The sequence below is a fragment of the Hipposideros armiger genome, unplaced genomic scaffold (assembly GCF_001890085.2).
Source record: "Hipposideros armiger isolate ML-2016 unplaced genomic scaffold, ASM189008v1 scaffold_784, whole genome shotgun sequence".
Taxonomy (NCBI): Eukaryota; Metazoa; Chordata; class Mammalia; order Chiroptera; family Hipposideridae; genus Hipposideros; species Hipposideros armiger.
Genome location: NW_017732134.1, coordinates 214,964 through 239,973, shown reverse-complemented (window position 1 = coordinate 239,973; position 25,010 = coordinate 214,964). Strand labels below are relative to the sequence as shown.

The 25,010-nt window shown below is 42.6% G+C and overlaps 1 protein-coding gene across 1 annotated transcript; it reads left to right on the top strand.

Moving 5' to 3' along the window:
* The first annotated feature begins 429 nt into the window (after positions 1–429).
* On the top strand, positions 430–22,154 carry LOC109374077 (translation initiation factor IF-2-like). The gene is made up of 3 exons (XM_019628375.1): positions 430–984; positions 21,609–21,645; positions 22,108–22,154. Exons 1-3 carry the CDS (start codon positions 442–444, stop codon positions 22,152–22,154), a joined length of 627 nt encoding a protein of 208 aa, XP_019483920.1. The 5' UTR covers positions 430–441.
* The last annotated feature ends 2,856 nt before the right edge of the window (positions 22,155–25,010 follow it).

Genomic DNA, 25,010 nt, shown 5'->3' with positions numbered 1-25,010 from the left:
CCCGGCACTCGATGTTCTCCGCGGTTGCACAAACCCTCCAGGCCCGACGGGGCTACTCCACGAAGGGCAGTCCCGCAGTCGCCCGCTGCTCCTCGAGGCGCATCCAGAAGCCGCGCCTGCTGACCACTCGCCCCACACGACCCGTCCGGGCGCTTCGTACCCTTCCTGGGTCCTTTCTTTCCTTCCCTTCGTATGCCTCTACGTAAAGGGCGCTCCAGCCCGCTGCAAAGTTCTCTCACGACCCGGGGTACGACATCCACGAGACGGTGGCAAGAACAGGAGTGCGCTCCGCCGTTCGGCCTCCCTTCCCCGCCGGCAAACTCCGCGGGCGAGTCTGGAGTAGTCGCGGCAGCCGCAGCCGACGGGGATTAAGTCGCCGCGGGCCGACGAAGGTCCGGGTTGGTGGCGCGGATCCCGCCCGGCCGTGAAAGGGAGGGGGTGATGCAACCGGCTGCCTCAGGGACGCGGGGCGCGGGGCACAGGCAACCCGCCGACGCTGCTGCAGCTCCTGCAATCGCCGCTCCTGCCGCTCCTGCCGCCGCCGCCGCCGCCCGCGCCTCTCGCGCCGGTTACATTAACACGCGGTTTCACACTCCGGAGCTAACCAGCGCGGGCCCCGCCCAGCCCTGCGCGGGCGGGGGACGCGAGCACCGAGCCGGCGGGCTACGTGAGCCCGGGCGGCCAGGAGGGGGAGCAGGAGGCGGCGTCAGCCAATCACATGCGCCGTGCCCAACGTGGGGTGCTGACGCGACCCTCCCCGAAGCCTATGGTGGCGCAGCACTGGACGGGCCGCCCCCCTCCTCTCCCACTCCACTTGCTTCCATCTCCGTTGTTTCCCCCGTCTCCCCTCCCGTCCCTCTCACCCCTCCTGCCAGCCGCGTCCTCCCGGGCTCGGTGAGGAACTGTTCCTGGAGGAGCCGCGGGACGCCGAAGCCAGCCAATGGGAAGCGGCGATACCCGGAGATTGGCACTGTGGATGGGAAGGTCGGTGGGAAGGAGAGCGGCGGGGCTGGGCTGTCAATCAAAGTAACGTGGGGCCTGGGAGGGAGCGCGCGGGAACGCGCCAGCGAGAGGGACCCGCAAGTGTGCAGCCGCGGAAGCTGGGGCTCGAGTTTGCAAAATTCCTGCCACTGTTCACTTTTTCACTTTTCCCTTAAATGAAAATCGTGAGATTTCTGTGAAAGTAACTCAGCGACTAACCTCGTAGTTTTGGAGCGGGGGGGGGGAGCTTTTTGGTAGTTGGAGCCAAATGCATCTTTCGGTGCTATCCCCTTGTTTGATGCTATTCTTTTCAAAGTGAGGTCTCATTCAAAAATTTCTCTGAGGTTTGTTTTTCCTTGGGCTGCCTTTTTCGTGGATGCACGAGGAGTGGACTGTGCACTTGGTGGAAAATGCATAAGTGGGCAATGCATTTAGCTGCCGTGTGTACACCAGCCGCAAAAGACAAGGCGTTTCATGCCCACGCCCCCTTTGCACCCAAGGTGGTAGGATTTGGTTTTTATTGGAGGATTTGAAACCACTTTGCGAAAAGGTCAGCCTGCCCTCGTTTGGCGGGAAGTTGACTCAAGGTGCTGCCAGTGTAAGGCACGCGCGTCCCATCGCAGATGCGATGCTTTGCCCCGGGGCTCGAAATCTAGGGTCCTTGTCTTAGAAGTTACGACTTCGCTGTGTTGGGGGATAGGGGACGGCTGAAAATTTTAGGAGCCTCTCAGCAACATGACCACGAGTCTGTTTCCAATTCCTGGAGACAAAGGGAGACAATGGGATAAACCAGCACTGAGACCTAAAAACCACCTCCTGCCCACCCCACACCCATAGTTTGGGTGGTACCCGGGGCTGAGCCGTGTAGGAGCTAAATGGGAAGCGCTGGGTAAATAAGGTGGCTAAAATTATTATGAGGCGGATTTCGAACTTGATTTAAATAAAAAGGATTTTGAGATTTTCAATAAATGGGGCATACTGTATAAATCTCAAGTTTTTGTCTGTTTCTCTAAATATACTGCACAGCAGAAAACCTTCAATATTGCGACATTTATACTTTTGTTTAAAAGAACAGTTCAGTGGAGCTATTTCCACATGATTGGTGAGTGACTAATGCTACTTTGGCCAAATGGTGCTGAATTCTTCCATGAGAAAGACACATCTTTGACAAGCATTCATCTTACCTTGGAATGTACTTACCAAATTTTTAGTACTAATAATCCCACGGTACCATTATTTTACTTTCAAGAGACTTATGGAAAACCATTTATTTAAACAAATGCATTTTATTTGAAGATTTGCGTTTACAGAGATCTTTTCCTTGAAATATTAAAGGAATCATTTTGGATAATACGTGTCACGGTTGCAGTTGTTTTTGAAGATGTATGATATTGTTTTGTCTATAACTGCATCAATCTCAAATATCTATTATAAATGAAAAATGAGCTATTTTGGCCAGCTGTACAAGACGACTGTAATTCTGAAACAAGTTGGGCATTGTGGCTTTGCAGTGTTCTTATTAAGTAGAGTTAGGGAGGGGGTCATATTCATTTTGCTAAAATGGAGAATGGAAAGGAAGGAAGCACTGCCTCCCTTTTCTTGGTTACATTTGGTGATAACCAGAGCAAGGCTTGCTCCACATACAGGACTTCTTAAAATCATATGATCCCTGGGCAACTAAGCTTTGTCCTTTGGCAGCCCGTGTGCCTTGAAATCTTCATCTAGTGATTGGACTACATGTGCTGATCTGTGGTCAGTTTATCCCATAATAAGCTTCAGGACTGTGTAGAAAGTGTTTGGATGTCACAACTATGCCAGTGCATGCTGGGACTTCTCTCACGTCCCCAGGTTTTGCTTTGATTTACTGGCACAGGCTGGTAATTAAATTTAAACGGAGAAATTAAAGTGGCATATTTCGAGATAGGAGCAAAAGTGTTGCTACTTCTTTTCTACTCTCCCCTTACCATCCCCTTCAAAATTAGTTCCAACACATTATCTTCAAATGTTCTCTAATATAGCTGTTTACAGCAAACGTGTCTACTCACTCTATTTCCCAGTTTGCCATGGGTAAAAATTGGAAACTCTCTTTTAACCAGTGTTTCTTTACCAGTGGAATTTGAAACTCCAGGCCTCTGATTTCCTTATAATGTAGTAACTGGAGAATAGAAACAGTGATGATTTTAAAATTGGAAGGCCTTTAATTGTGCGCATAAAGATGGTGGATTTTCAATGGCTTCTTTCTAGGGGAGCGCATCCTCCTTGAGAGGGAGAAGGCTGGGCCCCTTTTCAAGGTCATATTTTCTCTGTGATTGTCATGCTGTAATAATTATACTACAAAACTCATCAAACTGCATTACAAATTATGGTGTTTAAACAATCAAGTAGCTTTAATCTTATGTTTTAAATAAATAATATATGTGTAGATGGCCTACAGCCTGTTTAAAAGAAAATAGTCCTACTCATGACATCTATAATTTTGGTCTTCTATTTAAAGTCTATTAAACATAATCTTCTTTACCTTTAACATATTCATATGTTATTTTTACATGAAATAATATTAAGTATTCCACATCTATAGGAAATTGTCTCTGAAAATAGTTTCTTTTTTATCCTCTGCAAAAGAAACAACAAGATTGTCAGATTGTTTTATTTTGTTTTTTTAGTTTTCTTTTATTAGTTTCAGGTGTACAAAACAATGCACTAGTTATCCTTTTCATCCCTCACAAAGTGACAACCCCCCTCCCCCATCAACTGCCCCCCCCCCCCCAATATCATACATATCTATTACAATTCCATTGACTCCATTCCCACACCATACTCCACATCCCATGACTATATATGTGTTAAATTATACTTGACATATAATGTTATTCAACGGCAGCTTCAGATGTACAGTGCAGTGGTCAGGCCTCTACACCATCCATGAAGTGGTCTCCCTGACAAGACATGAGACCACCTGGCCCCCTAAAAAATATTTACAACATTATTGATTATATTCCCCAAACTGTCTTTTCTATCCCTGTGGCAATATTGTGGTTACCAATTTATGTTGCCTCCTCCCTTCCCCTTCTGCCTCATCTCCACCCCCTCCCATCTAGCAGTCATCAGTTTTTCCTCTGTCTCTGAGACTATTTCTGTATACATTACTCGTTGATTCAGTTCTTTAGATTCCACATATAAGTGAAATCAGATTGTTTTATCACTGGTGCATATGTGGGTATATTTTCATTCATTTGTTGGATTTGACGGATTATCAAATTTTCAGCTCATCAATAGCATAAGCAACTACAAAAACTAGATGCTACATATAGTGTAAGTACTAGACACAGTAGGAAAAGTGGGCTGCTCATAGAAATTATGCATCGTCTTTTAAATCTATTACTTTTTATTTGAAATAATAATTATGTCAATTTTTAAAAGATCAATTTTGTAATTTTCTCTTCTTTTTAACTGTGAGTTATTGCATATACATTTCCTCATTTGACTTTTTTTTTTTTAACTGGGAGTTTCTTAAAACTAAGAATGTAGGGTCCTGAAGAAATTTTCCTGGCATTGCATTGTAACCTTTTCCCCCCACTCCGTTAACCAAAAAAAAGGATAGGGTGGGCATGGGGGGTGGAGGGGAGAAAGCAGAGAAGAAGAAAAAAATCAGTAGCAGATCCATGCAGCAGTAAAACCTCAAATAAAATCACATCCAAAGAATCTCTTGTGGTTTCACACAATATGGTAAAATTAGAGATTGCAGGAAACCAACTAAATTAAACTGGGAGCATTTGAAGAGAAACGAGCTGACTTTATGAAAATGACACATTGACTGACCAGTATGCTTTTTTATCAACATTTTTTTTGTTGTTAAGACGGAGATCAAAGGAACCTGCATATGTTTTCATTTTGTTCTAACTAGAAAATTACATCCAGATGTTTAATAGGCATTTGGTTGGTTTTTCAGCATTGATTAGATATGTTGGTTCTGTTTGCTTACAAGTGTAGCCGGATCATTAGCTAATGCAAAGAAATGTTTGCTGTGAGTTGCTAATTAGGGCTTTTGGAAACCCTCCATGCTCAAGAACAATTTGTACAGTGGCCAGAAGAACTTGTGGGACTTGGGGAAGTTGTTTTCCCTTTTCTGTGAGGGCAGGGAGAAGCAGACAACCCCGATCTCTAATCTCCCTTAGCCTACGGGGATTGCGAAGCTATCCCCGAGGATTGGAGTGCAAATAAATTAGGAAGAGACCACACAGGCACTCCCAAACACAGCGATAAATGTGTTTCTGGAACTGCCACCATTCTGTCTTTAAGCATGGGGGGGGAGGGGGGAGCGAACATCTAAAACGCTGAAACATTAACATGTAGAAGATGCTTGGTGCTAATGTTATCAAATACACAGCCTTTTTAAGTATACTTTAGAGACAGATGGGAAAGCCCTTTATGATAAACGAGTGTACTTGAATTCATTACTGTAGTACTTATAATTAAAAATGTCTCCTTTGCAATTTTAGTACTTTTACAAGGTACAAGAGACCAAGCTTGGGAAAGGGAAGGCTGGGGCTAGTGAAAGGAGTGGTGGTGGTGGGGGTGGAATTTTGGAGCCAAAGATGAGCCTGGGAGGAAATGCAGTGTTTACTTTCACAGCCCACCTACTTATTTACCTTGTTAAAGCCCCAAAACTTGTAGGAGATTACCCATTCACAAGGCATGTTTGAGGATTTGAGGCACCAGGCAGATAAGCATCTTATCATGTTTTTAAAAACAGCTGGCCTGCAGAGTAACACCACCTCTGCAGGGGTCAAACTTTTGTTTGTTTAAGTCTGTATTTCTAGAGAGGTATTGGGCCCAAATAGCCAGTGTTTATAAGCCATCATAGAAGTGTGGATATAAATGCCATCGTAGCATGTTCTTCTGCATATTGATGCCCCTTCTCGGCCTGTTTACATCTTGTGCACATGTATGGCACACTCCTATGTGTTAATGTAGACTGATTAATTTGGAATTTTCATGCCAATGGAATATATTCATTATTTATTCTTGAAATCGTTCAAGCAAAGGGCCTTTCTATCAGAGCTTTCCAAGCCCACTTAGGGAGATGCCCTTGCAAAATGAGGACAGTATTTTGGGGCAAAATCAGATACTGCCTGAAGCTCAGGCCATAATAATGGATCTCAGTGAAGTTAGCCACCCACTGCCCCCACCCCAGCCCCTTTAACCTATTCTAAAGCCTGATAAAAGTTGTGATAATACATTTTTTTATTCTCTCAGTTTAGCATTTAGCTTAACAGAAGCTGAAAGGCATTTGGTAGACAAAAGAAAAATGGGGCTAAAGGAAGCACCTTTGATATTCCTCCCTGCATACTCGCATAACAAGAGCTGTTCTTAGCCCCTTACTGCTCTTTGCATTCACCCACCTTGCTACAGGCCTTACACTTGCTAGGAAATCAACATTAAACTGAGGTACCTTTCCTTTTATCTTAAAAGCTTTTGCTTTGGTAGTATCATTCAAATAACTTTTCTTCCTGAAGCTGGCAATTTCTCTGAAGGGTTAAAGCTTGAGTTCAGCTAATCTGTGATCTCTTGCTATTCATGGTTGAAGGCTGGTGAGCTCTGGGGATGGAAAAGGGGCTGGAAGGCAAGTAAATATTCCAGATACCTCTATGGATTCTAGAATGGCAAGTCTAGGCCTAGACGAACAAGTCAAATGACATCAATGCAGAATGTTGGGGCTAGAAGGCAAGTAAATATTCCAGATACCTCCACGAATTCTAGGATGGCAAGTCGAGGCCTAGATGACAAGTCAAATGACATAAATAGAGAAGGTTGGGACATTCCACAAGACAACTGGCCTGGGCTCTTTAAAAAGTCAGTGTTATGAGAGGAGACGGGGATGGGGGGCGGGGAGTGGGAGGATTATTCCCTAGAAACAAAGACATACAATGAAAATGCAATATGTGCATCTTTATTGGCTCCTGGTTAAAAAAACAAAAATCCCAGCAATTATGAAAGACATTTTTGGGCAGTTTTAATGTAGACTGAATATTAAGTACAATGGAATTATGGCTCTTTTTTTTTTTTTTGATGTGAGACTACTGTGGTTGTGTACGAGGCTGTTATTCTGAGAAGACTCTTGGTGAAGCATGCAACTTTAAATGATGTCTGCAACTGCAGTTAATAAGGGTGTGTGATTTTTTTGAAGGGTTAAAGCAAGAGAAAGAAAACTTGGCAAGAACTCAGCAGATATAGAATTTAGAGATAAAGTCTGCAGTTAGTCATTTTACTTTTCTTTCAGCTTTTCTTTATGTTTGACTTTTTTCATGATAAAAAGTTTGGGAAAATAGTTGTAGGTTTATTGTCTACATCTTTTCCTTTGGAGTTAAAAGATTGGCTTACAATATTTCTGGTTTTAAAAACTAGGAAAAAAGTGGTGATTTAATTTTACTTTTTTTTATTTTTCTGATCATGGAAAAGCTGTTGTACTAGTAACCAAAGTATCACCCAGTGTTTTTGCACTGGATCTTTTAGTTCTTTTATTATTTGTGCTATTTTATTTTGGTTTGCTTCTTCTGTAGCCTCAAATATCCATTAGTTATTAATTAATATAAAGTGGAAATTATAAATAGGGCATTACATTAACAACGCTTTAATGCATCATTTTGTGGGCCATCAAGCTCAGAATCACCAGAAAATCTACTATAAAAAAGAAAACTTTTAATGTAAATTAAGAATAAGGGGGTACCAAATGAATTTTATTTTAATTTCTTAACTCCCATTATAAATAATTATTCTGCTGGCCCTTTTCATCATTTGAGCCTAGCAGAGAAATTTATAAAATTGATTCAGAAATTTCCTTAATATTTTGAAATATAATGATGAAACAGGTTATCTATTGTTCTGCGTACTAAGTTTTGAATATTATTAACCTTGCAAAGAGATGAAAATAGCACAAATCTAGGATGATGATGTTATGTTCATCTAGAATCACAGAGGTACGTTTCTATAATATGCTAATAAACAGTTTTCCAGAAAAGCCCTGAAAAGTGACAGGACATAATCAGAGAGTTGACTGTTGGAATGCTGCATCCATCATTTTTTTTTTCTTCAATAGTAACAATTTAGCTTCCCCCCCCCACCCCCGCCCCCATCACCATTATGTTTATTGAAAGGAAAAATTTCTGTGACAATGGTAAGCAGATTCTGGTTTGTGTGTGAACAGATTACATCCACAACTTCCACCAAAAAACTTGAGTGCCTTATAAAGAGACAAATATGAACATACAGGGAAACCAGGACTTTTCACACACAGTGACTAATCAATCTGTCCAATATTTCTAGACACCATCCACATAAGCAATGATTATGTAAAATGAAAATGTTAAAAATAACTGCTTCACCAAGACAGAAAAAGCCCCAAGAGGACAGTTACAGTGCTGGTTTTCCCCATTTGCAGCCTCCACACTTCAGAGGAACTGGCAAGCTACAATTGGCACTTGAAAAAGTGTTACAAAACACTGACAAGTATTGGAGAAATGTTGATTAATGTAAACAGCCTGCCTCAAGGAATAATAACCTTTCTACAGAAAACTCATTTTCCAATTAGCATTTCTATCGAGACAGGTATCTTCTGGTAACTCTAGGAAGGGTTTCAAGAGGTTATTTGCCTTTGTTGGAGAGAGGGGATGTTATCCTATCTACATGTTTAATTTCTGAAAATTAAAAAAATAAAATCATATCGATAGGTTAAAAATCAACGGGTCTTAAAAAGACAGGAAATTCTGACACATGCTTCAACATGGAGAAACCTGGAGGACATTATGTTAAGTGAAGTAAGCCATACACAGAAAGGCAAATACTGTATGATTCTGCTAACATGAGGTACTTAGAGTAGTCAGATTCAGAGAGAGAAGGTAGAAAGAATAGAGGTTGCCAGGGGTTGGGAGAGGGAGGAATGGGGATAATTGCTCAATAGATGCAGAGTTTCAGTTTTGCAAGATGGAAAGAGTTCTGTGGATGGATGGTGGCAATCGTACCACATTGTGAATGTACCCAAAACACTGAACTATGTGCTTAAAAATGGCTAAGATGATAAATTTTATATTATGTGTATGTTACCAATTTTTAAAGTCAATAGGATTCCGGTTTTTTTTTTTGTCTTGCACGAGTTTTACCATGGATTCTCAGCCTATTCATTTTCTAAATGTGCATTTACTTACTTTTGTATATTGAGTTTGTTTATTGAGTACTTACTATGTGTTGGATATTGTTCTAAGTGCTTTACTTGGTTGTGTTACCTCATTGGACCCTCACATCATTTCTATTCAGCACATACTATTATCCTCCCTGTTTTACTGACAAGAAACCTGGGGTGCAGTACTTGCCCAGAGTGGCCTCCGCTAGCTGGGTTTTGAACGCCGGCACTCCAGGGAGCTCACTAGCAGCCACTAGCCAGCGCTGAGTCCTCACTTACCCTTCACAGTGCCATTTCTCACTCGGCTCTCACTAGATCACTTCCCTCATTGATCTACTGATAGGAAAACATTTATATTGTGTTTTGCCCACAAGCTTGGTAGGATGGATTTCTCTTGGTACTTCTGAGGTGAGGTTGATACTTTAAAATTTTATATTTCTGTAAACTGAGCTAACAGCTGCCTCGGGGCTCTAGAATTGTGTCTGCCAGCAGAGAAATACAACTACTTTTTCAGTTGTGTGCTTTCTGGCAGCCCCCAATCCATACCCTAAATTGCAGTTCAGCAGAAAAAGGTGGGCTCAGTAGCCAGCTGAAGCAGAGGAATAAGGGAGAGCAGCCATCCTTATTTGCAACTTCACCAATGATAACATTAAAAATTTTTTAAAATTTAAAAATGGGAACATATACAGTTTTATGATTAATAATGGCTTGCGATGTCCTGGTAACAGCAGGCATGTAGCCTGGGTCCTGATAACATGCTTGGAAATATTTGACCTGTTGAATGTAAATGGATTTGTTTCTATCCTACACAGCCATCTTAAAATCAGCCCTCTTTCATATCTTTCACTATGAACCATATTAAAATGTTTTAAATGTCAGTCCAGTTTTCTCTCTTTCACATACACAAGTTGCAACCCACAATTTAAAAACATTGCATTAAATTATGATGTTGTATTAATCAGGATTCTCCAGAGAAACAGAACTAGTAAGAAACAGAGAGAGAGACTTTTTATAGGAATTGGCTCACATGGCTATGGAGGCAAGAGTCCCACAATCTGCCATCTGCAAGCTGGAGAACCAGGAAAGCCAGTGGTATAATTCAGTCTGCGTCTGAAGGCCTGAGAACAGAGGGGCCACTTGTATAAGTCCCAGAGTGGTGTGAAGGCAGGAGAACCAGGAGCTTGACGCCTCAGCTCAACAAGAGAAGACAGTGTGCCCTTCCTTTTCCTTTTTGTTCTATTTAGGGGACCCCCCCGCCAATGGATTGGATGCCCACCCGCATTGGTGAGGGTGATCTTTACTCAGTCTACTGAATCAAATGCGAATCTCCATAAACATCCTCACAGACACAACCAGACATGTTTTACTAGCTCTCTGGGCATCCCTTAGCCCATTTAGGTTGATACATAAAATGAACCATCATAGCTGTAGAGTTTTTCAGTTCGATTATTAATACCTCCCGCTTATGGAAAGTCATTAACCCCAAAACCATATTCATGAAAAATGGTGACACGAGTCTACTCAGTAACATTAGGACACATTGTTCTTTCCTTTACACTTTTTCTAATGATAAATCATAATCTCTGCCTTCAATGAAGTTACAGTCTAAGTTCCAAATCAGTGGGATTCAGAGCTCTTCAGGGAATTTCCTGACTGAGTCTTTTGTGAGTCCCTTCTCTGCCGGCCCTTGTCTGCCTTTCCCCCTCCCTCTCAGCAGGCCCACCATCCCATCCCCCACATCCCATGGCATCCCTCATCCACCTCGCCCCAATCCTAGAGTGATACAAGGAAAAGAGCATCAGGCTCATAGACAGAGGGTCCTGAAATGGAATTCCTGTCTTGCTCTCTGGGCCTGTTTCCTCACCTATGAAATCAGGATAATAGCACAGGTCTCTCAAGGTGGTTGGCCCAGACTGAAAGAGATTAGGTGAGATAATGAAATATAGTACTTATCAAGGTGGTTGCCCCTAACAACCTAGCTCTTTTCCCTTTGTTTGCCTGGGGCTTGATAAAGGCCCTGCTTTAAGTCACCAGGAGCTGGGGAAGTACCATCTCTGCCACTGTGCATCCTGGAAGATCAAACTGCAGCAGGATTCAGAACGTGTGTTCTGTGGAACTCGAGTACTGCCATGGCCCGATACTCAGGCCCAGGAAATACAGCATCACAGTGCTTCTCAGCGGCAGGGTAAATGGATCTCAGGCAAAGGCCGAGCCACCCACCTTGAATGCCCTCCCACCCTATGTCTATTCATAGGTTGTGTGATGAGAAAAAAAAAACCCCAGGAGTATACATGTTTTTGGAAGTAAAATACAATTTGGGGAGGGAGAGGCATAAAAACAAATAATGAACAATATACAACAGTTATTTTTTTGTAGCTAACTGCCCTGAGTTGCCCATTTAGAAAATATAATAAGAAAAAAGAAAGTGGCTAACCAGCGAGAGGTTAATGGAATTAGGTCTCAAATATGCTCTTCTTGAATGTCATGCCATCTCACTTAATGAACATGAAGTTGTGCATTGGGAAGACCTTGAGAAACACATATAAAAATTAGGAAGTAAATTAGATATTAACTGAACTCCTTCTAGGAATGCGATCTGGTCTAAGACATGTTTGAAATGGAACTTCTGCTTCCCCCCTGGGGACTTCCCTTTCACATCATCTATTTTACTAGCGATGGCCAAGGTCTCAAATCTGTGAGCAAGGTTTACTGAGAATTGATGAGCCCTGGCTAAATAAGAACCTTAATGGCTGTGGGTTGCTGTCATGTGGTAGAAGAAGTGAAACTCAGTTATCTTTAAATTCAGCAATTCTCTGTCTATTCTTTAGGACCTCTTCCATGTGTCTTTCTTCATTTGAAACCTTTTGTTTGAAATCAGGCCTATTTTAGCAAGATTCCTGCCCACCCTCCCCCAATTCCCCAGCGCTGTTCCCCTCCCCGCAATCCCCCCCCCAAAAAAAAATCAAAATACAAAACCTTCATTTATGAGAGAGTGAGAGAAAAAGAAGGGAATTCTCTAGATGTGGCTTTTTCCAGGAAGGAAAAATTAAACCATCAGGTAAACAATCTTAGCTACTCAGGTCAGGCTTAAAAAAACCCTCATGATTCTAAAACATAGTATGCTTAGCTGCTTTCTACATAGACCAATTCTACCAGCTTTTACATCACAATTACTCCCCTCTCCCACTGCAACCATTTAAGAAAAAGTTCTATTTGGGAAGATAGAGCAAAGCCCATCTTTATGCTGTGAACAGGGCACTGAGCTCCCAGCATTGGCGGTGGGGAGAAGAGGAAGGAATAATGAATAGGGAGTAGAAGGTGGCACTTAGTTCTTAAATTTCACTCAGTAAGAATTCCTTCGATGTCAAATGGGAAGTCATCTCTAGAATTTGCAGTCTGTCCGCTATGATCCAGTGTCTTCAAACCAATCCTTGGAAACACACCCTGCTTTTGCAGTAAGCATGTTTACATATTAATAGATTCGTGGGCATTAGAACCAGCATGGACCAGAAGGTCCACAATTACACTGGGCTAGAATTAGGAAATTCTTTTCTAGGAATGAAGTATTCTCATTTCCATCATCCTTTTGGGTTGAGTATAGATGGTGGTTTTGGGGAAAGGAGGTAGGGAGGGTGTTGGTTGTGTGTGGAGGATGTTAATGTTGGGGATTTTTATTTCCAGGGCAAAAAGAGCCTAAAATGCTCCTTCTGTGAACCCTGTCATTCCCATTTTGAAAACACCTAGGCTTATTTTTGACCGCCAGGAAGGATGTTCCTGAAAAGCCCAGATGGAGTCCACTCTAGCAGCAGTATTGTCAGTTCTTGACCTGAAGCTGGGCCTAGTAGCCTGGGTACTTTTATTGTTTTTTTAAAATTATTATTCTATTGTTGTTTTAAATGCTCACTGGCTTTGGCAACCTTGCGCTGATCACTGTTGCCAAGAAGTTTATGGAAGTATGAGCCAGTGAGAGTTTACCTAATTCTAAGTTTTCAAAACACTTTATTTCTTCATAGTTATAGATGTATACTTTAATAAAGACAACTATGTAAGTATATACTATTGACTGAAGACCTGGCAACATTATTAGTTTAAATAGCACAAATCCGTGCACTATATACTTCAGTTGTTCTGTGTTCTTATAAAAACAGTCATGAAAAAGTTGCTGTGCACACAGGTACATGGGCAGTCTTAAACACTGATAAGTTAGCTTCCCCCGTCACCGGCTCCTCCCCGCAACCCCCCAAACCTGAGAACAGCTGCTGCTTCACACTTTGGAAGTCAGGCCAACAAATCTAGAAAATGCAAATAGAGTTAGAAACTTGCGAACTGCTTTTATTCCCTTCACAGACTTATATTGCAAAGTGGATTGCTTTGCAAATGTAGAGGGGTATAAAAAAGAATAAGGAAGAAAAGAATGTGTTGGCTTTGTCTGCCTGTGGTGGTTTGAGTAAATGGTGATTTTTTTTTTTTTGGATGAAAAGTGGGATTTTAACAGCACTCACAGTTGGCTTAGGCAGCCTCTGAAAGCTCTTCTTGTCAGACAGCACCCCAGATAGAAGGACCCATTGTTTTCTAAAAGAGAAGTTATCGCTCTTCCCTTTATCCTTCTCTTTTGAACCTTTTAATGTTTGCTTTATCAGAATAGTTTCATCCCTAATGTGGTGACTTGGTGTAATTTATCTCATTAAGCCACTCCTATTTTCTTCTGTTTACATGACTAATATTATTGTGTTCTGTAGAGCTTATATCAACAAGCCACTTCTTTGTCCCATTGTTTCATCTCTAGGCCAAGAATCAACAAATGAAGTTTTTATCTTTCCAGTTGTGGACCTCACCTACTTGTCATTCAGTTGGTAGAGATTGCATGAAGAACATGTTCCTTTGAAAACAAAGCGAGGATTTATTTTTATTACCTAAAAACAAACAATTGCCTTTCTCAAAAGGTCCTGGTCATCCCTTTTATGAGTATAGTTTGGCAAGAAGTCACCTTAGGAGGGGGAAAAAAAGCATATACTTCCTTGTGGGTTGAAAGCCCAAAGTCCCCTAGCAATAATGCCCCACTCCCTAACTTTTGTTGCTTTCATAGCATATAGAAAATCCTAGAAGCAGGGAACTAGAGCTCTGGAAAGCACCTGGTGAGGTTATCTTGTCCAATCCCTGCCCTTCAGCACAACCACCCCAAGCCAGACTGATGAGAACCAGTCTTGTTTTTAAACTTCTCTGAACCTGTCACATACTTAAAATGTGGCAAAAAAATTCCTTTTCAGCCCAATAACAGTTTTGTCATTTCCACAGTTACTCTTTTTCTTTTCGACATTGAAGATAACTGAGTACCATCCTCAGGGAATCAACAGTTTAATGAGCAATAACTTCCTATAAGGCCGTGGTTCTCCAACTTTAGTGCACATCAGAGTCACCTGGGAGCTTGTGAAAAACAGATCTCTGGGCCCCACACCCCAGGGTTTCTGATTGCAGAGGTGGAGGAAGGGTCGAGAATTTGCATTTCTATCAAGCTTCCAGGTGGTGTGATGCTGGCAGACTAGGGAACCCCACTTGAGAACTGCTGATTCTAGGAACTCTGAAGGAGAAATATGAGGATAATTAAGAGGTAGAAACAGAAGGATTAACAATCCATTAAACAAGTTAACCTCCATATGGAAAATGGTGTTCAGTTAACCTCTACTTAGAGAATGCTAAACACCTATCAGGTAAGGTCTCTGTCTCTGTTGTCACTGAGCTCACAAGCTCAGAGTCCAATAGGGGAGGCTGACCACGAACAGTATAGGTTAGGATGTTAGCCATTAACACAGGGAACTGCGTGAGTACAGAGGAGGAGTGCAGTACTCACGAAGCTAGGTGGGGAAGAGGCCGGCCTGGAAGGCTTCCTGTAGAACTGATTCTTAAAGAAAGGAAGGTATCCAGGCATAGGAGCAGGGCTAGGCATGTGCTCTTCCCACAGAAGCAACTGTATGGAATTAAAGAGGGGACGTGGAGGGCCGGCCAAGTGGCGCGATGGTTAAGAACTAGCTTGGGACTCCAGAGGGCCCCGGTTTGGATCCCACATATGAGGGCCAGTGACACTGCCCTCCACAGCTAAGATGCTGAACAACAGCTCAACCTGGAGCTGGGCTGCCGTGAGTCGCCGGCGACGGTGTAGGCTGCAGCCCCTGTGGCAGTGGATTGCCATGGGCTACCGTGTGTAGCCAGCAGCCAGCGTGAGCGGCCATCCAGAAGCCGGCGACTGATCTGCCTCACCCGGGAAGAGCGCAATGATGGTGCCAACTTGGGCCAGTGAAGCAACGTCCTCCACAACTAGACTGAAGAACAAAACGACAGCAACTTATCTGTTCCCCTTCCCCCAATTCCCCAGCTCTGTTCCCATCCCCCCAATTCCCCAATAAAAATCTTTTAAAAATAATAATAAAAATAATAATAATAAAAAAATAGGGGACGTGGAGTTCTCATGGACAGCAAGTCACCCAATTTTCCCAAAGGGGAGAGTGGCAAATGAGGTGGTGATGACCGAGCTGGAGTGGGGTAGGCCAGGGCCAGATCAGGAGGGAACATCAGAGTGGGTTTAAGGAGCCGGGCAATATTCCGAAGACTGTTATTTGACAGAGTATAAAGAACAATTTAATAAGGCTCCATAAAAGGGGACGTCAGAGATGAAAAGAGAGTACAGCTATCCCCAATGCATGTACTTGCTTCTCTGTAACCATGACTCCTCTAACAAGTTTACTTTGGTTTTCAGCTCATATCAGGACCTTGTCAGCCTCCTAGCCTAGGTATAGACAAAATTCCCTTTTAATTTAGTTGAGAGATTTTGGAATTTCATAAGAGAGAATTTGTAAAGACCCTAGGCAAACATAAAACCAAAGTGAACACAGAGAATACAGAGGTTGGGTCTGGAACAAAACAGACTAGGTTTCTAGCTCCATCTTTTACTAGCTATACAGCCTTGAGCATATTACTTAACTACTTGTGCCATGGTTTGTATATTTGATGAGAGACCTAATTCCTTAACAAGATTCACATGATCTTACATTGTCTGGCTCCTACCTGCCTTTTTCAGCCTCATTTTATATCCACTGATCCTTACTCCTTCTGCTCCAACTACATAAACCTTTCAATCTTGTGTTTGTCTTGTTCTTTTCTGCCCCAGGGCCTTTGCACATACTGATTCCCTGTATGAAATAGTCTTGCCTCCTTCTTCAGTGGCCCACTTCCTCTAGGAAATCTCTGATCTCCCTGAATCGGTATAATCCCTACTGTTATAGGCTTTTGTAGCATCAGGAGCTTATGTTTGATAGCACTTCATGATTGTTATTTGTGTAATTATTTACTTAATGTTTATCTCCTCTAGTAGACAAGAGGTCAGCAAACTATAACCGGTTTGGCTGGCAGACTATTTTGTACATAAAGTTTTATTGGAACATAGCTATATACACTAATTTACATGTTATCTATGGCTACTTTTGCACTACAGTAGCAGAGTTGAGTAGTTGTAGCAGAGATTTTATGGCCCATAAAACCTAAAATATTTACTATCTGTCCCTTTACAAATTGCCAATTCCTATACTAGACAATAATTTTCATGCAATCAGGTACAAGGTGTGTTTTTGCTTACTTACCTACCTTTAGCATTTAGCATAGTGTCTGCTACACAGAAGATGCACAATGAGTAATATATATGTATATGTATATGTAAATACAGGGTTTTTTTTTAAATGCCTGTTTTGCCAGAGTATTGAAGACGCTCAATAAGATAACATGTATAAAGAACCCATCATATAGTGCCGGGAACATAGCAGATGGTTAATATGTTGGCAGTTGTTATTATTCCCAGTTGTTCCTTAGTCATTGCATTTTAGTCTTCTCTCTGGGTCTAGACCTAAGCTGTCCCCTGGCCCTGGGCTGAGTTGCATTCCTGTCCTTCACCTGTCCTACCATCTCTTGTCCTCTGGCCTCGTTCTCCCAGATGAGAAAGGCATTTGCATTTTGGGCTCCAGAGTTCTTTCCTTGGACTCAGATTCTTAGTACTATCTTCACCACCTTCCTGGAGATATCCCTCTAGGATGATCAGCCTATGTGTTTGAAGCATATCATTCTCAAGTCTTGTCATACATAGCCTTAGGGTGACATTCCTGTAACCTGTCCTGGGGTTTAGTTTCACCAGGTCATCTAAGTGACAGCAGTTCTATCATAGCCTTAGGGCAATGCTTCTTTAACTTGTCCTGGGGCTTAGCTCCCTTCACCAGCTCATCTAAGTGATGGCAGTTCCCTGTTATTTTTGTCTTATTTTACAGCTGCCTCCTTCGGGGACAGCAGATAACTGCTTTTCCTCTGGTTCAGCAGGAGAATCTGTAGGATTGGAGGAGAGCTTCGAATGAAAGAGCAATGAACAAGGGCTCAGCAACTGAATCGGTGTGGTTTTATAGGCCAGAGGAAGGAAGGATCAAAGCCCAGCCCAGAGGCTGTTCAGCCTGACGCAGGCCCAGCTAGATGGAGACCCCAAAAGGAGGGAGGGCTCAGTGAAACCACAGGTCAGCAAGCTGTGACCTGTGGGCCAAACTCAACCTGCCTCTGGTTTTATGTGTTGCTCACACTAAGAATGTTTTTTACCTTTTTAAATAGTTGGGAGGAAACCAAAAGAATAATATTTTGTGACATGAAAAAAATATATGAAATTAAAATTTCAGTGTTCATAAATAAGGTCTTATTGGAACACAGCTGTGCTCATTTATTTATGCTTGTGTTTGCTTTCACGTTACAACAGCAGAGTTAAGGGGCTGGCATCAGAGACCATATGGCCCATAAAATCGAAAACATTTACTGTCTGGCCCCTTAGAGAAAAGGTTTGCCAGCCCCCTAAGTTACACTATTAGCCTCAGCTGTGACAGTGACTGCGACCGGAGCCCACCGGAGCATCTTCTGTGTTCAGTGTCACATGACCTCTACAGACCCTACCAGGTCCTATCTCAGGGTGCAGCCCAGTGTGCTGCAGGGAGAGAAGGGGTTAATTAAATGGGTTAATTAGAGGAATCATCCCTGAAAGAGGTAGGAAGGGATGAGATGAGCAATCACAGCAATCTGGTTCAAATGCTGGTTTCACCACGTATAGCAGAAGGATCTTAAGCTAGTCTCTTAATTTCTCTAAGCAACAGTTCGCATATTCTAAAATCATAAATTATACTCTCAAATATATAGTGATGTTGGACGGACCAATGAGCTAATGCATGCAACAATGGCTGGCATATAGTAGGCACTCAATAAATAGACACCACTATTACTGTGGCTGGGTGGAGCATACAAGCAGGAGAGTTGGTCTTAGAGAAAGAGAAAGAACTCTCGCTTAGTGCGGTGTGTGGAGTAGCGTAAAAACAATGGACTTCAGAGATAAACAGCCCTGGGTTCCATTCTGTCTCTGCTAGTGATGCACAGATGCATCACTGCTGTATGATCTTAGTAAAGCTCATTCATTTCTCTGAGCCTTAGCCCCTGCCCCCCATCCTTTATGTAACTCAGATGTCAAGTGTGGGAAACATTCATTTCCTTGAGGTACCACCTGTCACCATCTCAGGTGAAACACAGGGGGCTTCTGTTTCACCCTGTGCCAACAAGCCCATTCAGAAATTTCTCTTTCAGCAAGCATTTCATTAGTTTAGTCAATTTATTGGAGATTTGAAGACTTATACTGAGAATGAGGCATATTGCGCTCCACAGTCTGTTTCTAAACCTCCTGCTCTTTTCTTACCTCTATGTCTCTTCTTTCTGAGTGTGGAACCCATAGCACCCCCCACTCCCCATCCCATTCTCCACAAGTTCCCTTACCGCCATAGCCCTCAGAGGCTGGCTGATCAAGGCATTTTCCCACAAAGATGATTCTGTCCCCAGGAGGAATTCTCCTACCAGCTGCTAAAAGAATACATTTCCTCTATCCCCTAACAAACAAAACAGGGATCATTATGCCTACCTCACAAGGTGCTTGTGGGGATTAAATAAGGTAATGTATCTGCCAGTTCCTGGCTTGTAGAAGGCATTTAATAAATGTCCCTTCCCTCCCCTCTGGATTCTGGAATCCTCTGGATTCTTCCTTTGAGATTTGAAGGAACAAAGGGAGAGGCTGAGAGAGATTTTGAGGTAGGGATGAGGGTAGATAAAGCGGCCAGGAAGGTCATCTCCTTGACCATCACCCTCCAGTAAGTAGAAGAGATATTTGCCAAGAGAAACTGGAAGAGGTGGAGGGGCCCGGGGCGGAAGCCAGACAAGTCTCGTTTATCTTGGAGTCCATCCAAAAGGATTTAGTTACTAAAACAGCAGTTCCTCTACATAAATCCTTCAGGTTCTTGAAAAATATTATTAAATCACTCCTGCATCATAAATAATCCTAATTTTATTAATCTTGCCTGGAGGCCAAGGCACAGCTCCTGTAAGGGCCCCTCCCCTCCTGAACACACAGCTGAAGGCCCCCTGCTGGAGGGTGATACCTGAGCCCAGTCTGAATGGTGTTTGGTGGCCAGCAATTTAAAGTGGCATTCCCTGATGTTTTCCAAGCCCTTTCAGATTTGGGCTCTTCTTAGTAATCTTTCCTTAGGTGTAGGACTCAGAAAAGGAGGTTTATTAGTAAGATTCTGTGGCAGAGCTATTGGAATTCGGGAATTCTGCTGCTTTTCTGTTTGGACTTGTCTGATGTCCTGTTTTAGTATTAGTATTAGTATATAATGTATTAGTATTGATTTTCTTTTCTCTTTTCTTTTCTTTTTTCTTCTCTTCTCTTTTCTCTTCTCTTTTTTCTCTTTTTCCTTTCCTTTCCTTTCCTTTCCTTTCCTTCCCTTCCCCTTTTCACCAAAGCATTTTTTTTTTGGTAGTGAGACTTGGGCAGGGCAGGTTTTTTTTTAAAAAGATTTTACTGCAGAATTGGGGGAAGGGGAACAGACAAGTTGCTCTCCTTTTGTTCTTCAGCCTAGTTGTGGAGGACGTCGCTTCACTGGCCCGTGTTGATATTGTGATCATTGTGCTCTTCCTGGGTGAGGCAGTCACTCACCAGCCATTGGTCGGCAGCTCACCTCGGCTGCCAGCCACTCACGGTAGCTCATGGCAGCCCACTGCAGCGTATACCGTCGCCCGTGACTCACGGCAGCCCAGCTCCAGGTCAAGCTGTTGTTCACCATCTTAGCTACAGAGGGCAGTGTCACTGGCCCTCAAGTGGGATCTGAACCGGGGCCCTACTGCTCAGAGCTAGCGTCCCAAGCCAACTCTTACCCAACGCGCCACTCGGCCAGCCCCACAGCATTTTTTTTTTACTTCTTCCAAAAGAGCTGATAGATGGCTCTTTTCCATTTTGCTGTGGGCCGAGGATGTGTTTACCCAATGTTGTGAAAACAAGTGGTTGTATTAGTCAATGCCAAATTGTATCCTAACACCTTAAGAGGCCCTTGCATCCTTCCTACTGCGCCCACCCATCACTCTCTCTCTTTTTTTTTTTCAAACCAGAGATTTCTCATAGTTTTGTCTTCCAAAGCAAGGTAAGTAGAAGGGTAGTAACACATGGCATTGTTTGGGGCTAAAAATCTAATTTAGGAAACATGGGTTTAGTTCCGGTTAGTTCCCTGTGTGTCCTCTGAAAGATTCTTTTTCAAATGTTTTGGTTTCGTGACTTAATGTTTTCCCCAAATACAAAAATAATTTATGTTCATGTGTAAAAACATGAAGACACTAAAAAATATAAAAAAATAAACAAATACCATGCATAAAGGCCATCCGCCCTCAGAAACCCCACTGTTAACATCTTAATGCATTTCCCTAGAGTTTTGTTTTCTCTGCAAATGTGCATACATAGTTATTATTAATATCAAATGTGATCCTGTTGTCTACACAGTTTTGAAGCTTACTTTTCTACTTAGGTTTATTTCATAGCATTTCCTAGTTATTAAAATTCTTCAAAAGCATCCCTTTTGATAGCTGCATAATATTGGTAGTATTGCTATGCCCTCACTAATTTAATTTTTCTCAGATTATTGTGCCCATAGGCTGTGTCCAGCTTTTCACCATGTAAATAATGCTGCAGTGAGCACCTTTGTACCTTGCCCTTGCGTATCTGAAAATTCCCAGAGAAGGTATTCCTAGAAGTAGAATTACTGGCAAAATAGAATCCTGGCACCTCACTTTTGTCATCACTGACTTTAGTCAGCCCACAGTGTTTCATCTTGGATCTCATAGCAACATAGCAAAAGGACTGGCTAATTTTTGTCTATATGGTGGTTTCGTGGTATGCAACAATGATGTTGCACAGTCATTATGATTTGGCACTATTCCATGGTGATAATAATAATAGCCAACATTTATTGCATGGTTAATGTGCTAGGCCCTGTTTTAAGTGTGATACGAGTATTAACTCATTTAATCTCACCAGAACTAGGAGATAGATACTATGATCATTCCTATTTTACAGATGGGCAAAGTGAGGCACAGAGAGGTTAAACTACAAGGTAAGTGGCTGAGCCAGGATTCAAACCCAAGCATTTTGGCAGTGAGCCCATGCCCTTAAGTACGTGATGACCCCGCCTGAAAATAACCAAGTGAGTAAGATTCCTTCACATGCCATGGCTGTATGTAGTGCATGGGGCTACCTAAACTGGAAGGGGGGTGGTGACTGCACTGCTCACTGCTGAGTTAGGGCCCTCCTCCCCCCAGCACTTCTCCCCACTTCATTAGCTGTGTGCCTTGCAAGCACCCAATTGTGTATCTGACAGGGACGAGGAACATAGATCAAGGTGGTCTCAGGAAGCTGCTCCTTCAGGAAGGCAACTAGGAAATGAATGAAAAAACGCTGCTTCAGGGTTTGGGGTTTCATTTTTGTTTTCATTTCTGTTTTTGACAATTGGTAGAGTGTCAGGCTTGCCTAATTAGAAGCAGTATTTCCCTTACGTGTCTCACCAGTTTCATTTCAGTGGGTTCTCAGCGCATCTGTTGCTGCAGTGGTGGATTTGAGCTGTAGAACAAAAGTTCCTGGAGACGATGGTGACCATGAATTCTGAAGGAGGTAACTAATCATTTTTGCTCCTGTCCACGGCAGATCACCTTGGTTACAAATGGCCTCCAAACAACTGTTCAGCTTGGATGGTTCTAAAGGTACCTCGTTGTGAAGAGTGCTGCGCAGGACTGGATTTCTGATTAATAGCCATTTTCTTTTGTCCCACCTCCTTATGTTTACTTAAAATAATACTGGCGCTACAAAAGATTACACAGGGTGTTTCAGTGTAGGCAAAATCCACTGGTGCTGCGGCGAGACAAAACACACCACCACCACACAGCAGAAACCAAACACAGCAACAACTCCGTCAGCTCCAGCTCCCCACCTTCCCAGGTTCCTCTTAGGGAAGCCAGCAAAGGGTCGACCCCTGTTCACACTGGCTCAAGATTGAAATGTGTAAAAACTTAGACCAGCACCAGCAACAAAGGAGGGAAGAAATGAACTAAGGAACCTCTTTCAGGGAATGCTGCCAGCCTAGGAATCCTCCCAGGGTTCAGGTTTCTGCAGTGGGGGACTCAGAACAGCCAGAAATATGCTGTAAGTATCTGCCCTGCCTGCACCTGGCACAAAGGGTTGTTCAATCAGTGTGTGCTGAACTGCAGTGGGGTCTGTGGAGTTAGAGTGGCTGGAAGAGTAAAAGGTAGAAAGAAAGATGCTTTATCCTTTTATTTTGAGATAGCCTAGTAACATAACAACAGTTAATATTAAGTGTTTCCTACTGGCCAGGCCCTGTCCCAGGTACTGTATATGCATTATTTCTTTTTAATTTTTAATTTTTTATAAGCTGAGCCATCCTGCTACCTGTTGGCAGCTCAGCGGCTGCTCAGCTCGGGCTGGGAATCGAACCACTGTTGCTCAGAGCTCAAACTCTTGAGCGAGCTCTTAACCAACTGAGCCACTCGGCCGGCCCTTATTTCTTTTTAATTTTCACAACATGCCTATGAGGTAGTTTTGGGGTTTTTTTAAGTACTTGATTTTTTAGAGCACTTTTAAGTACACAGAAAAACTAAGATGAAAGTACAGAGAGACTCCCCATATAGCCCCTGCCCCCACACATGCACAGCCTCCCCATTATCAACATCCATCACCAGAGTGGGACATTCATTATAAGTGATGAACCTACACTGACACATCATAACCACCCACAGTCCATACTTTACCTTACGGTTCACTCTTGGTGTTGTACATTCTGTGGGTTTTGACAAATGTATAATGGCCTGTGTTCACCATTATAGTATCATACAGAGTACCGTATTTGCCGGCGTATAAGACGACTGGGCGTATAAGACGACCCCCTAACATTTCCACTCAAAATACAGAGTTTGTTATATGGTCGGCTGTGTGCGATTTTGCGAGTGTGGTAAAATCGCATAATAGCAAAATCGCATAACAGCCGAGCATACACCCAGCAGCGCTGCTGATGCCTGAACGGTATGTGGAATGAAGTGGGCGGGCATCGGGAGGCCACTATGGCACGGGGCAAGCACTATGGGCAGTCTATCTGAAGTGTACCTGGCGAATAAGACGACCCCCCACTTGGAGGCATATTTTTCAGGGCCAAAAAGTCGTCTTATACGCCGGCAAATACGGTAGTTTCGGTGGCCTAAAAATCCTCTGTGCTCTGCCTATTCATCCGTCTCTACCCTCATAAGTATTTTTAATACTTCTGTTTTACAGATAAAGAAGCTGAGTTTGAATAACTTCGCCAAGATCATAAAGCTACATGTGGTAGGACTGGAACCTGAACAGTTTGACTCCAGCCATTTACCACTCCACTGCCCCTCAGATTCGGTATTTTAGGAACCTAATTTTCTATAAGAGGTATATCTGTGTACCACCCTGAAGAATGTTTGCATTCTAACAAACATAAATATAGATAGGTAGATAGATAGATAATTATTTGTATCATTAAATCATATATAAGTGTATATATATTTTTTTTTTTCCACAGATTGATCAACAACATATAGTGAGGCTAGTTTGAACAATGTCTAATAATTAGTGAAATATTTTGAAACAGTTTGAAGACTAACATCCATGCAGAAAAATGTACATATCATATGTGTACAGACAAGTTCATGAACTTTCACAAACTAGAAACTCATGCATCCACCTCCCAGAACTAGAAACAAACATTACCTGCACCCAAGAGACCCTGTCCAGTCTCTCCCTCCCCCTGAGTAGTCTCTGTCCTGACGTCTGACACCATATATTAGTTAGTAAAGGGAAAATTATTAAAGTTCATTAAGAATCCTCACTTTCCCTGAGCGCCTTTTTGATCTCTAGTCGGCCCAGTTGCCCAAAGGCCCTAACTGCTAAAAGGAGTAGAGGAAGGAGTCAAGTTCACATTAGAAGATAGATCTCAAAAAATATAAATGAAAATAAAAAAGATCAGTCATTGAGTTCAGTTACCTTGAGGTCACGTCAATCGAATCCACTGCCTTTGTTGTTGTAGAGATCCAGGAGCCCCTTTTAAATCATCATGAAGATGGGATGGGAAGGGGGAAGAGGTTAATATATGTTTAAGCATATTTGTAAACAAAAATAACAAGCGCTTTAAAGGGGAGTCTATGGTAGGGTCTTATGTGTGCATAAAAACATCCAAAATGCCTTCTAACATTCATGAATGGTATTAGGTATATTGTTTTGTTTGGAACCTCTGAGTCCACCATCTAAGAACTCCCAGAGGATGTTGGGGTGTGGGAGTAGCAGCCGTGTTGGTACAATGTGGCCCTTCCCTGTGGTAACTGGACCAAAAGCTGACTCAAGGCCGGCTAATTAGATTGTCTCTCCCAGGAACTTATCACTGGAATAAAGGGT